This window comes from Sminthopsis crassicaudata, chromosome 3 (genome assembly GCF_048593235.1).
Source record: "Sminthopsis crassicaudata isolate SCR6 chromosome 3, ASM4859323v1, whole genome shotgun sequence".
Lineage (NCBI taxonomy): Eukaryota > Metazoa > Chordata > Mammalia > Dasyuromorphia > Dasyuridae > Sminthopsis > Sminthopsis crassicaudata.
In genome coordinates this window covers 529095383-529110605 of record NC_133619.1, presented here as the reverse complement: position 1 = coordinate 529110605, position 15223 = coordinate 529095383, and the positions used below count along the sequence as shown (strand labels likewise).

Sequence of the window (15223 nt, the reverse complement as noted above, 5' to 3'; positions counted from 1 at the left end):
ATTGTATGAAATAATAAAAAGTGAAATGAACAGAACCAAGAGAACAATGTTTACTCAAATGAACTATAAAGAACCTAGGAAGGAAGATGCTATCTCTTTCCAGAAAAACTGTTGATAAATGAAAGTATGCATAGTATAATTTTTCATATATTGATAAACAAAAGTCAAATATTGACCTTCTCTAGTGTAGGATAGGAAGAGAGGGAAAAAGTTATGGAATGTGAAATGGAACAAAAAAAGACATTTTTTAAAAAATGCATTGAAATCTCAAAAATAGATCTTCATTCAATCTAAGTGAAAAGTATAAATTGTAGGGGAATTTAATAGAAGTGCAATTTTATTATTATCTAATTTTAATTGTTAAAACCAGATTATATAAAACTTCTTTCATTTATTTAAAATACTCATTTGTATGCACAGAAATGCTAAATATTTAATAATGATAACAGCTGGTATTTATATGCCGTTTTAAAGATTGTAAAGACTTTGCATATATTATTTAATTTTATCTAAAATAACATTTGGAACTGGGGTTGTGATTATCCCCATTTATTAGATGAGAAAACCAAGGCATAAAGAAATTAAGTGCTTTGCCTAGAGTTACTCAGCTAGGAAGTTTCAGAGGCATTTTTCAAAATCCAGTTTTCTTGAGTCCCAAGTTTCTGTACTGTAACCATTTTATTTTCTTTGTAGATTCTCTCTGCAAGCTTGGTTGTACTGTTAAACTTAGTTCTTCATTCCTTTCTTTATAGATTAATTTCAGCCTTGCTTAGGAATAGTTACTAACTACATCATTTGAATTATTTAAGCTGGAATTTAATAAATGTTTGCTACCTATTCCTTAATTAGTATTGTAGTCAAAGGCATTGTAAAAATAGAATCCTCTAAACTATTGTCTTTCTATAACATTACTAATTTATTTTGATAGTCATTATATTTTTATTGCTCCTAACCTTCTTTTCTTTACCAGGAGCCCCCAGGTTGAAATGTCAAGAGCTTCTAAATTATGTCATGGACACAGTAAAGGATTCCTCCAGTGGAACAACTTATGGAGCTGACTATAGTAATATATTGCTTAAGGACATTCTTTCAGTAAGGAAATATTGGTGTGAAGTCTCTCAGCATCATTGGTCAGGTATGTTCCTTCTGTTTTGTTATTTGTAAGTTTTTTGGTGTTGAGTCACTTTGATGAAATAAATAATGCATGTAGCAATCAGGAAATTCATTCCTGAGTTGTCACATTTCTTCTTTTTTTTTTTTCTTTAGTATTTTATATAATGGTTTAAAAAAAAATCGCATAAAATTAACACCTTAGGCTCTTGCTATGCTCCTTGAATCAAGTATTTATATTTTAAATTGCCCCATTTTGATTTTGGATTTGTTAAAAGGATGTGAATGTGCAGTTAAGAGAAGAAAAGAAGTATAAGCCAACTTCTTAGGCAAGTTAACTTTTAATGAACTATAGCTTTATAACTTAACATATGAGAATTAGAAATGTGATATTCCTAAAATGTGCTTTTGTAATGAATGTAAAAATCTCTAATCAGAAAAAATTAGTTAGCTTTCAAGCTATTTGTAAAGAAATTTGTGATTTCTCTTTGAGGTAGAAACCTTTCTCTTAATCCTCAAATTTTATGTTATACTTTTTCTAGCACTAGATCTGTTATAGTTAAAAAAACAAACAAACAGACCACTGTTTTGGGAGATTATAAATCTCCATTTGATTCCTGCCTTTTCCATTTACTGTCTAAATAGACCTTTCTTGACCTTAGGTTCCTGATATATAAAATCAAAAGTTGGACTAAAATATCCTTTAAGATTTTTTTTCATCTCTCAATCTCTGATCTTAAGGCTATCCCAACAATTTCTAACATTTTGACTGTAGAATGCTCAGGTGGTATCAGCTTTAGAGTCTTGGAAATAGTGTTTTTGTATCTTAAGTCTACTTTTTCAGTTGATCCTTTTAGGTCTCAGGTATACTTAATAAGTGTCTTCCTGTCATAACTTATTACTCCATTTTTCCTTTTTTTAATCACTATAGAGAAGATGAAGGAAAACCAACAAATCTTATAAACTCTCCTTTCATACCTCTCTTCATTCTAAGCAGAAGAAATCTATATTTTACAATTTCTTCTTTACGTACTCAGCATTTCAACTTAGTAAAGACTAAATTTGGACTTTCTTGCCAACTTTTAAATAGTTAAATTTCTTTTTAAGTATTTGTTCTGTGCGAGTGAATATTAATTCAATAAATAGTTTCTTATGCACAATTTATTACTCTTTTTACAGATATTAAAACAGATAGTTGTAATCATATTTGTAAAAGGAAGCAGAGTTCTATAGTATAAAGAGTTAAATAGGCAGCCCTTCAGCCTGCCAGATAGGATACAAGGAGGTTAAGATGTAATTGGAAGTATATAATGAAACAACTAAAAATATAATAGGACAAAGATAATGTTAATATATGATATTTTAAATCAGTATGTAGCTTTAAGGATCCTTAGGGCTAGTTTAGTGATTCATATTTCTATTTGAGTTTTGACACTCCTGTGTTGTGGATGGAGCAGTCCACAACTATTCACAGTCCAGCCCTACAATCTGATTGTAGGTTTATAGATTTAAAGCTGCTAGAGACCTTGCCAGATTTCTCAGTTTATAGATGAGAAAACCAGGGTTCTAGAAAAGGTAGGCGATTTACCCATGACCCACAGTTAGTAGATGAGATTCCCAATCAGTTTTTAATCTCAATTTTTTTTTTTTAAATTTCAGGCCTCTTTTATTGTTATTATGTAACATAGAGAGATTCTTGGGGCACTCAGAGATTAAGTGATTTGCCCATGCTACTGGTATTTGTCTGGAGGGAACTTGAAACTTGAAGTCTCCAACATTAACTCTCTTTCTGCTATATTGCTGTCTCTCTACCATGACCTTAGGCAACATATTTTACTCTTTTCACTTAATTCCTTAATATAGAGCATTCTATTACCTCCTTACTTCTACTTTACAGAAATGAATGTTGTTGAAATAAATAATAGCTAGGAAAATAGAATTCTGAGAAAACAAAGGTAAGACTGCCAGATAGGGATTAGTTTTTCCTTTAATCACCATGATGATATGTTATATATCTGAAAATATTTCTTTTCCCTTTGAAGTCACAAAAATTTGTGGGTTTCTTAGTCACTTATATGTAAAGAAGAGTGATTTACTATATTGATTTATATGTGAGGAAAATTGATTTATTTTCTTTTTAAAAAAAAAATATTTTTATTGATTTGTTTTTCTACCACCTGCATTTCTCAGTATATTCTCCCTTTCCTATTCCAGAGAACCAACTTTTATTGCAAATGATAAAAAAGAAAGTTCAGCAAAATTAACACTATATTCAGGGTTCTGCACCCACAGTTCACTTTCATTTTCAAACAAAGTAAAAGAGATATATTCAAATATCTTTTCTTGGGAGACTGGGCTTGGTTATTAGCATTTGGTTTTGATCGTTTTGTTTTTATAGATATTATTTTCTTACGGTATATATATTTTTTCCTAGTTCTGTTTATTTTATTTCATATAAGTCTTCCTAGTCATCATTTCTAATTGAAGAATACATTCAAGGGGCAGCAGTAGATAGAGCACCAGCCCTGAAGTCAGGAAGACCTGAGTTCAAATCTGGCCTCAGATGCTTAACACTTCCTAGCAGGGTGACCCTGGGCAAGTCACTTAACCTCAGTTGTGTCAAGTACCACAGTTTATTTAGTTATTCCCTAATCAGTGGGCTTCTGTTTTGTTTCTAGTTTTCTTCTGCTTTAAAAAAAAGTGCTACGATGAATTTTTTGGATTCTGTGAGACTTTTCTTTTTGTCATCTTTGGAGTATATGCCATGGAGTGGATTCTCTAGTTCTGAGAACATGGATGTTTTAATCACATTTTTACTTTCAAATTTATTTTTCAGAGTGATTTGATCAATTCATCAGTCTGTCTTTCCACAGCCACTCTACTACTGACTAGTCCCACATAGCAATAAAATATATTAAAAACCAAATGTTATATTCATTTTCTGCAGAAGATGTGTTCTTTTGGGTATGTGAAACCATATTCTGTTAAACTCTTAATTTCCTGGCTTTTGAATTTAAAAATAGTAATTAACTCCGGAAAACAACTCTTTTGGGTATATATATTCAATTCAATCATCACTTATTGAGGAACTGTGTGGATAATTTTTCAGTAATAAAAATGTCAAGATATCACTGTTATAGGTGAATGTTTTAATTGTAATATGTATTTTACAAAATTATTATCTTACCTAGAATATATTTTGCAAGTGGTGGGACATTTTGATTCACTTTTAACATTCTAATTTAAAAGGAATGCTTTAAGATGATTGAAAAGAAATTAGTCTTGTAACTAATTTTGAATTTTTTTTTCCTTTTTTTTTTTTTTTTTTAGAACTTCTGGCTCTGTACTGTACATTGTATCTCAAGCAGTCTAAAGACATTAATAGAGTTTTAGTGGCTAGAATAATTCAAACTGTAACCAAAGGATGCTGTTCCCAGACAGATGGAATAAATTTAAAGTTTTTTGATTTTTTTTCAAAGGCCATGCAGTGTGCAAGGTAATTTTTAATGATTTTGTTGTTTAAAGCTCTTTGTTTTCATTAAAAATAGATCTGACCATGTTATTCTCCTATTTAATAAACACTTTCCCTTCCTGTTGCCTCTAGATTCAAATATATTTGATTCTCTTTTGCATTATTTAAAAGACTTTCCCAGCTTTGCTCCAACTCATCTTTTCACCTTCTTTGGACATTATTTTCTCTCCTGTCCTGTGATTGAGAATCTATACTTCTTTCTTTTTGTCTTTGTAGCTTTGTTTCTCTTATTTTTGTGTCTTGGCCCTGGTTGTCTATCCTCTATCCTTGAGTATACTCCTTCCCTCCTCATTTCTTCCATTCTTTTAAGATATAGCATTACCACCAGCTTAAAGCATGAAGGCTTTTCCAGGGTTCTCTTTCTCAGGCTACATTGTAGTTAACCACTTAGTGTTAAAATCTATTGACTTTCTTTACATTTATGCTCTATATACTTTCATGCTATTTGTGGCCTCCATTAGATCCTTGTGAGTAGAAATTATTTATTGTATTTATATCCACAACATATAGTTCAGTGTCTTACAATTAGGTACTTGATAATTACCTGAGGATTGATTGATTCTTAACTAGGCACTTTATTCCCTCCACATGTTTTTGTGATTTTGCCATACTGCTGTGCTTGCTGTTCAGTACACAAGGCATCCATTTCCCTTCTCAGTGCCTTTGAACTGGCTCTTTCTTATTTCTTGAATATTCATTCTCACTTCTGCCTCTTGGTATTCCTAGATTCTTGAAAGTCTTAGATCTAATTTTACCTTTTGAGAGTCTGCCTGATTCTGTCTCAAGTGCCATTCCTTCTGAGGTTACCTCTCATTTATTCTTTGTATATCTTGCATATACCTTGTACATATCTGCCTAATGCATACATTACATTTATTGTACAGATTAATACATGCTTTTTTGATTTAATTTTTTTCATTTTAAAAATTAATCTAGGTCAAGAAAGATGTGTTAGATAAAGTGAAGTGACAATGGATTTATCTTAGGGTTTCTCAAGTTTACAATATTTAGCTGCTGCCCTCCTGTTCTGGGGCACTGCTTTTCTCTTGGGACATAAAAATTCTATTTGTAGTAATCAGTCAGCATTCATTAAGCACCTGCTATTTGTCAGGTACTTTTTTTTAAGACTTTGGTGATGGCAAGACAAAACTGAAGTGGTTTTTGCCCTGGAGGAGCTTCAAATCTAGCAAGGGGAGAAGATGAGTTTACATATGGGTATACATAGAAGGAGTACCACCACTGTAGATATAAATTATTTTAGCAAGATGGCATGAGTAACTGCAGGGATCTGAAAAACCTTCACATAGAAGGTGCCATTTAAGTTTATTGATCAGGGAATGATCTCTGGGGAAATCATCTCAGCAGATGGATTGATGGAACCAGACTTGAGTCTGGAGATTAATTAAAAGGCTTTTGCTATAGTCCCAGAGAGAGATTTTGAGGGTCTGAACTATGATGTCTTTTTTGGAGGAAAAGAATGAATTGAATGTAAGAGATGTTATAGAAATAAAAACAAGATTTGAAAAATTTTTGGATATATGGGGTCAAGGGGAGTGAATTTTCAAATGTAGGGGATTGGAAGGATGGTGGTGCCCCACAACACAAACTGAGACGGGTTTCATGAAGATTCTGCTTTAGTTTTTCTTCTGGAGGAGGATACCAATCCAGTAGTATTATAATAGTAGTAGTATAGTAGTAGTAGTGGACTATACAAACAAGTATAAGATACAGATCTTCCCTTCAATTAACTCACAGTTATTAGACTCGATATATCAAATGTAGAAACAATCGAGTTTAAATTAGTATAGAGGAAACTATAAATAGCACAGGAACAAGTTAAAAGTAGATATCAGGGAAAAAAATCAAAAAAGTGCATGTCAAATGCTTTGGAAAGTATTTTATGTAAGTAAGTGGATAACAATGATTGGCCACTTTTTGGCTAAAAAAAAGGCTAAAAAGAGTGAGCCTTTTGTATTTATAAATGGATCATTTTTTATTGGTATATAGAGTGATTTGGACACATGGAGTTCTCTTGTAACTTTTCATTAATCAACATACTTTTATCAAATACTACCTCGGTGCTGGGCCCAGTGAGGCATTGGGGATACAAAGACACAGAATGTCCCTGGCCATGGGCAACTTATGTTCTTCTTAAACTGAGGCACTAAAGATTTTGAAATAAATGTTATGGAGCATTTCCATCTTTGTATAATTTCTTAATTGTCTTCAAATTGATCGTATAAGTAGCAACATTTTTTTTTTTTTTTTATAATACTTTGTTTTTGGTTTCTTATGTTGCAGGCAGGAAAAAAGCTCTGCAGGGTTGAATCACATTCTGGCTGCCCTTAATATCTTTCTCAAGGTCTTTGCTGCAAATTATCGTATTCGAGTTTGTAAATTAGGAGAAGAAATCCTTCCTACTGTGCTTTACATATGGTCTCAACAAAGACCAAATGATTCTTTGAAGGATGTAATTATTGAATTATTTCATCTGCAAGTTCGTTTTCATCATCCAAAAGGAGCCAAAACCCAAGAAAAAGGTATAAGAAAACTCTTCTTATTGTTTTTAATTTGCTTACTCATCAAACTATTTAAATCTAATCATGTCTAATTCAAATAAAGACTATAATCTTTTCTGATTTGTCACTAACAGTTATTGCCAAGTTGAGAGCCCATCTGAGGCTTGGATTAATAAAATTAATGCTGATGCCAAAATGGGTCCTAGGTACTTTTATCTGGTTGGTATTCATCTGTTAATTTTGTTTTTTAAAATTTTTTTAAAAATTGAAATAAATACAAAACAACAAAAAGTTGAATAGAAAAAAAAAGGAAAATAGAGACAGAACAAAACACTCATCTGTTTAACAACATCAGGGAGGATTCAAAAATATATAACAATAAATTTCCATTTCAAGAAAACATAATAAAAGAAATTGTATTCATGAATATCCATCTTTTCTTTACTTACTTGTAGGTTATTCTTTTGTTCTCTGTTGTGCACTTTTAAAGTTTATTGTCTTTTCCCCATTTCATTCCCTTCATCTCCCCAGGGTCAATTAATATTTGTGTTAGAATTAGAAAGTTTCATTCTTTGATTGAATTGATCAGTTCCTTAATAAACTTTTGCTGTGTTCCTAGCACAGTGCTAGGCATTATAAGGCTTTAATAAGTAAAAGACTCTGTGCTTGTAAAGTCTGATGTAAGATTATGACTAACATATATGAAACAATTAAAAAGGAATAAAAGACAGTATATAATTAAATGCCAAGTGTTGCATAATGTACTATCAATAGTCTTTTAATTCAACTAAGAGAGAGATTATAGATTTCTTATAGGAAGTTGAATCTAGATGATACCTACAAGGATATTTAACTGAAAAAATATTAAACATTAGGATAGACAAGAGGGCAGGAAAAGCATCATGGAGATGAGCTTTGCCTCCCATCTAATAGTTGTGGAAGACAGGACTGTTCTATTGAATGATAGGTTCATATTTTGGAGAAGTAGGAGTTAAAAAGTTGGCTAAGGGGAGCAGAGCCAAAGTATAAAAGGCTAAGAAGCTACACAGAGTAATTGACAATTAATGAAAACTTAATCGGGAAAATGACTTGACAAAACAGGTGCTTTAAGTCCTATGTCTGTGGTTGGCAGGGTGGCTAGTTTGCAGAGTTTCTCTTCAATTTGTAGAAAAGACCAAAGTGGGTATTCTTTGCAATCACTGAGATATAAAATGATGAGAACCTGGGTGGAAATAAAGGAAATGTTCTGAAGTAAGAACTGATGGCAGAGAGATGGAGCCAAGATGGTAGAGGAGCAGAAAGTAATACCTTGAACTCTACCCCAAAATTTCTAAGCAGATCAAGAAAAAAACACTGATGGGGAAATTTAAACAAAACAAAGCAAAAAAGTTACAGTGAATTATATTTCCATCCCACATTGTCATAGGGAATAGAGAAATTGGCAGACATTGAGGAAGGGATTTGGCTAGGAACGATTATGTTGAATATTATCCTGCCCAAAGAGAATCTGGGCACCAGGGCAAGAGAAGGTCCAAAATGTACATCTGATCACTGTAGTGGAAATTATTGCCATTTACAGCTTTGTTGATCAACCCAATTCCAGATCATAGATCCAGGGTGGACTGAGGACTGAGTTTAGACTGTACTGAGAGGAGAGCAAGTGGTTGCATTGTGGAAGCAGAGGAAAATAATCTTTAGGAACCGAGTGGGGCTTCATTTCTAGTTTTTAATCTGCTTTGGAATTTGTAGAGGAATAATCTGAGTTGGATTCTCACACCATAGAAAAGGCTTCTGTCATTTTGAACCAGTAGAGTTTCCATCTGGCTGAGAGGGACTGAGGCCAGCAGTAAGTCTTATGTTAGTCAGGACCACAGTCAAGTCAGAAGCCTACAGAATTAAGACCACGAGGGCTCAATCAGAGGTTGCCTTGATTTAGACTGTTTTGGGAGCCCTGAAAGCTTACAAGTTCTCAGTCAAAATTGACTTTGTATTCTTGGAATAACATAATCATAAAAACAAACAAACAAATAAAAGACAAAAAAACAACATGACTAGACCACACTTTCTCTCCAAAATTGCTCAGAGCCTGTCCCTAACCTCAAAATTAAAAAATAAGTATTTACTAAGTGTCTACTATGACCCAGGTACCATGTTAAGGACTTTACAAATATCTGTATGATGCTTGCAACCTTGGGGAGTAGGTGCCTCCCCATTTTACAATTGAGGACATTAAAATAGATAGCCATTAAATGACTTATCCTTAGTCATACAACCTGTAAATATCTGAGATTAGATTTGAACTCAGTTCTTCCTTATTCCAGGCCAATTGCTCCATGCAATATGGTGCCACCTAATTGCTACTACTTTCAGACATTAAGTCTGAAGTCAGAATATGGACTAGGAAAATTAGTAAACAACAAAAAAAATTTCTCACCATAAAAACTTATTAGCTGTTTTTTCAAGCCCAAATAACTAATGGATTTTTTTAAGCCTAGGAGGCCATCAATTCATTTCAGTTCAACAACCATGTATTGAGTTCTTGCTATACCTAGGTACTATAGTAAGTGGTGGGGATACAAAAGCACAGTCAATCATATTAACAAAAGGAAATGTTAGTAGAAATTGATTGAGATTGTGAGGAAAATGATGACTTTAAATAAATGTTACGGTGACAATATATTCAGGAAATAAGCATTTGGAAATAGCATTTATATAATGTTTTTAACGTTTTCAAAGTACTTCATAAATTTTCTTTCACTTTATTCTCACGATAACCCTGAGAAATGGTTGATTTAAAAAAAAAAGTCAAGGTTGGAAATGAAGATATCAGAATTCATTGTCTATTTTTCTATATGAATAATAGCCACATAGATTTACAGATACATATGTACATGCATGTGCACATACATACTTGCATGTATAGAGGTATTTTTTTAATTGTTGGCTATTAAAAATGCAACTCAGTAGAAACTATTATTGTTGTATTTTTGTAAATAGGAGCTTATGAATCAGCAAAATGGCAAAGTATTTTATACAGCTTATATGATCTACTATTGAATGAGATAAGTCATATAGGAAGCAGAGGAAAATATTCTTCTGGATGTCGAAATATTGCTGTCAAGGAAAACTTGGTTGAATTAATGGCAGATGTTTGTCACCAGGTACAGTAGATCTTAACTTTTGGTCATAATGTTCTCTGTTAACTTTCCATCATATTTTCTTGCAAAAAAGAGAGATAAAATTTTACAGAATGTCTTTTGTGTTTCTTTCATCTGTTCAACATATTTTGAGTAATTGACATTTTCTTTACAATAACTTCTTTCTAAATGTTCATTAGATAGTAATTCTGAACTATTTAATTCCCATTTAGATTCAGTAAACTGTTTGAATATAAATAAGCTTGTTTTCCAAAAATATAATCTATAGGAGATATGGAGTATTTTTAATTCTTCTTTCCACATAGAACTGTTTGTTAAATATTTGAGTCAGCATACTGTGGGCATTTTGCACTATTACACATCTCTTTCTTTGGTCAAATGCTTTTTGGTAATTCTTTGCTTATTTCAGTATTCATAGGTATTTTTCAGCATAGTAAAAGTGCCATATTCAAAATCTTTTTCAAGATTATTGTATGTGGTTGTAGTATTATAATTATTCTTGGCCCTTAACTACTATTTTCCCTCCAGTTGAGAAAAATGTTGTGATGGATTTTTTTCCATCATTTTTTTTCCATTTTTTCCATTTATAAGCTAGCTTTTTCTTTGTGTAACTTTTTATTTGATATAGGTCTTCAGTGAAGATACCAGAGTCCTAGAAATCTCTCAGTCTTATGTGATATCACCAAGAGATATTTGTAGTGGCAGTACACCAAGCAAAAGGAGAAAAATAGAATTAGGTTGGGAAGTTATTAAAGATTATCTTCAAAAATCACATAATGATTTTGATCTTGTGCCATGGTAAAGTATCTTAATGTTTTTTTCTTATTCACTGTTTTCTTTAATTTCATGTTTGGTTTAAAAATTTTATCTAAGAGATCTGCCCAACTTCTATAAAAACTACTTTAAAATGTCAGTGAGCATTTATAGTCTTGTAAAAGAAAGCCATTTATTAGTCTACATTACTTATTTTTTTAAATTTTTGTTTGTAAACTAATTTATTAGCTTTGTAAAAAATATAACCAACTGTTGAGTAGGTTTGGTTCTTAGAGGTCTTCAGGCCTCTTTAAATTTTGTTTGGTTATACTTTTAATAATAATAGCTAGTACTTATGTAGTGCCTACTATGTACTAGGTACTGTGCTTTTAAAGCAATTTTATGTATATCTCATTTGATATAATTGAGAAATAGATGCTATTATTCCCATTTTACAGATGAGGAAAATGACTAAACATAAGTTAATGACTTGCCCAAAGTTAGATAGCTATTAAGTAATTAATTGGGTTCTTATATTCCCAACCATCATAATTAATGTGTAGATACCTGAGGAAACATTGTAGATGGGAGAAAAACATCTTCTCTTCTTTAAATGTATTTTATTTTAATTATTTGTATATATGTGGTTTCATTACTGTAAAATGTAAACTCCTTGAGTTCAGAGAGGTTTTTTTTGTTTGTTTGTTTTTTTTACTATTTTTGCTATTTTATCTTTTAACATCTAATATAGTATCTTGATATGATAGGCATTAATTAAAATTTCTTAAGTTGATGAAAAGCATTTCAGAGGCCATAAAGGTCTGAGGCCAGATGAATTGTGGTAGTAGACTTGTAACTTGGTAAGTAACAAATGGGCAGATTCAGAGAAGCAATGGCAAATCTTATGCTTAACTAATTGTGTCTCTGTCTTTCTCATTTATAAAGTGATTATTTTAATGCCTACTTCATAGAATTGTTATGCAGATCAAATAAAATACTCTGAGAGATAGCATACTTTGTAAAATGTGAGGTAATATATACATTTGCTGTTAATAACAAGCATTTTTCAAACTAATTATCTTGGGTCTTTCTTTTTTAAGGTTACAGATTACAACACAGTTAATAGCAAAGTATCCTGAAAGTCTTCCTAATAGTGAACTTGTACCATTATTGACAATACTTCACCAGCTTCTATCTCAACAGCGAAGAGGGGAACGTATTCCATATGTGTTAAGATGCCTTGTCAAACTTGCATTGTGTCAAAGAAAGAAACTGGATCTGGAAACCTCACATAAGTCAGATCTCCTGAAACTTTGGAATAAAATTTGGTCTATTACCTTTCGTAGTATAAGTTCTGAACAAATACAGGCTGAAAACTTTGGCTTACTTGGCGCCATAATTGAAGGAAGTTTGGTTGAGGTTGACAGAGAATTATGGAAGATATTTACAGGATCAGCTTGCAGACCTTCTTGGTAATGATAATATGTTGTACTTCTAATTTTAAATTTAGAATTTTTTTTAATGAACCTCACATAATATTCCCGAAGTTTGACTTCTCTTCAAGCTTGCTTTACTTCATGAGTTTTTGTAGTTTGGTCATTAAAAGTCAATATAACCCTAGTAAATGTGATTTTTTACTTCAGCAAAAGAGAGAGTTATTGCAAAGATGAAGAATTTTTTCTGACTACTGAATCCAACTTGTAATTTGTAACTTGTTTATTCATATAGTAATCCTCATTCCCCTATATTTTCATGATTATAGATACTAAGGAATCATTTCTCAAGTAATAGTTAAATATCAAGATATGATATATTTAAGTAATTTGCCAATGAATCTATATTCTTCTAATGTATAATGATTGTATTCTCCTTAACATAAACTGCCCCCTCCCTTTTTTTTTTTTTTTTTTTTTAAAGTCCTGCAGTATGTTGTTTGTCATTAGCCTTGATGTCCTGCATAGTTCCAGAGATGTCAAAAGTAGGAATGGATCAGAGTGTTTGTGAAATAAATCAAGGTTATTCATTAAAAGAGTTAATTATGAAGTGGCTGCTATTCTGTCAATTAGAAGATGACATAGAAGAAAGTACAGAGCTCCCTCCAATTCTTTGCAGGTAATTTCTCTTAAGAAGGAAGCTGCATTACATTTTATTTTAACATTAAGAGTCATATTGTTGCTTTATGATAACCATAATCCTTAGAGGTAGGAGTAAAGTAGTTTAAGTAATCCTCTACCATCAATCAGCAAGCATTTTAAAGTACCATATGCCATGTGCTGGGGATACAGAGACAAAATTGAAGTAGCCCTTACCCCTCAAAGAGCTGTATTATTCTTTTGGGAGAGTCAACATATACATTCAAAATAAGTATATTCAAAATCAGTGCAAGTTATATTTCTAGGGAAAAGGTAACTGGCAGTTGAGAGAATAAGGAATAATAGTGTGCTTAGAGTAGAGTCTTGGGACAAAAATAACCATGGAGTTCTAAGAGGTGCCAGTGTGGAAGTGATACAGTTCAGATGTGGGGTACAGGTGTGCAAGTGGGAGATGGAATTGGTGAAAACCAGTTTGGTTGGACCATAAAATTTACAAAGTGAAGTAATGTCAAATGAAGCTGGAAAAAATAAGTTAGGCTCAGATTACCAAGAGCATTGAAAGTTAAATAGAAGAGTTTATACCTAATATTAAAGACAATAGAGAGTCACTGGGGTTTGTTGAATAGAAAAATGACATGATCAGCGCTGTACTTTTTTTCTTTTCAGCTTTGGAGGGTATAATTTGGAATAAAGAGAAATTTAAGGCAAGGAGGCCAATTAGCTCATTGCAATAGTCTTGGGCTAAAAGAATTGAGAGCTTGAATTCCAGGTTAGCATGGTGGTTTTGAGAGTAGATAAAGAAGGAAGAGATGTTTCTGAGTTAGGAACAAGATGTACCCGCCAAGTGGATATGTAGGAAGAGAGAGGAGGGAAAAAAAAGATAATGCCAATTTTGCAAACCCAGGTAGCTAGGAGGATGGTGATGTCTGCAATAGAAATAGGGAAATTTGCAAGAACAGTAAGCTTTGGAGAAATTGGATAATTTTAGTTTTAGACATAATGAACTTTGATATATCTTTGATGTATTCAACTTAAAAGATGTTGGAGATGTGTAATGGGAGCTCAGAGAGGTTAGAACTGGGAATATAGAGGTTAGAATCTACATAGAAGCAATAAACTAAGTGATATTTCATCCAGGGAGAATGTTTGAAAGTCATGTCTTGAACTTGAATGTGCATTTATTCATAACAGGCACTATGTACTATGTTTTAAGATTATATCAGGCAGTAGTGCTACAGAGTTGTAAATGAAAAACAATCAAGGAGCTTATATTGGTGAGGGAAATAATGTATATAGTTAGGTACTGCACCAGGAACTAAGGGGTCCCCAAGTGATGGTACTTGAACCTTGAAGATTGCTGGGAATTTTAAGATGTACAAGTGGCAGTTTGGTCTTTATAGGCATTTCAAATTTATTATGTCTGAAATGGAACCCATTATGCCTTTATCCCATCCCTACCCCATCCACACCTTTTTTCAACTTTCATATTTCTTTTTAAGGTACCATCCAGATTCAAATTCTTGCAATCATCCTCAATTCTTCACTCTTTCACCCTCATATTTAATTAATATTTAATCTTGTAAATTCTGCCTTTTCAACATCTCTCATATTCTTACCCTTCTCTTGATTCACATTGGTATAATTTTCATTCAGATCCTCATTGTTTCTTGCTTAGACTCTGGTTCCCTCTCCAGCTCTTCTTTCATTCAATTGCCAAATTGATATTCCTGAAATACAGATATGATCATGACTTTCTGTCTCTGTTCAGAAAGCTCCAGAGTGTGTTGCCTCAAAACTAACATACAGACTCTCTCTGCTTGGCATATATAGCCTTTACAATTATGTGTGGCCTCAACCTGTCTTTCTAGACTTAATGTGCATTGTTTCTCTTCAAAGATTGGAAGATTAACAAAAATGTCTTTCTAGCTGTTCCTTTTATACCACACGTTCCTTTCTCTTATTTTGTATTTCTTGTCTGAATTTCTCTCTTTCTCCTTTGCAGTATAGAGGCAGGAATTGTTTTAAGATAGTTGTTTAAATGTTTTTATTAAACTCAAG

General features: G+C 32.3%; 1 protein-coding gene across 1 annotated transcript in view; it reads left to right on the top strand.

Moving 5' to 3' along the window:
- Positions 1–15223, top strand: part of ATM (ATM serine/threonine kinase) — a 123090-nt gene that overhangs the window by 10597 nt on the left and 97270 nt on the right. Inside the window, 7 exon segments of the mRNA XM_074304330.1 lie at positions 971–1135; positions 4441–4606; positions 6944–7182; positions 10159–10322; positions 10948–11117; positions 12173–12544; positions 12990–13184. Of these exon segments, the coding sequence (XP_074160431.1) occupies positions 971–1135; positions 4441–4606; positions 6944–7182; positions 10159–10322; positions 10948–11117; positions 12173–12544; positions 12990–13184 (1471 nt within the window).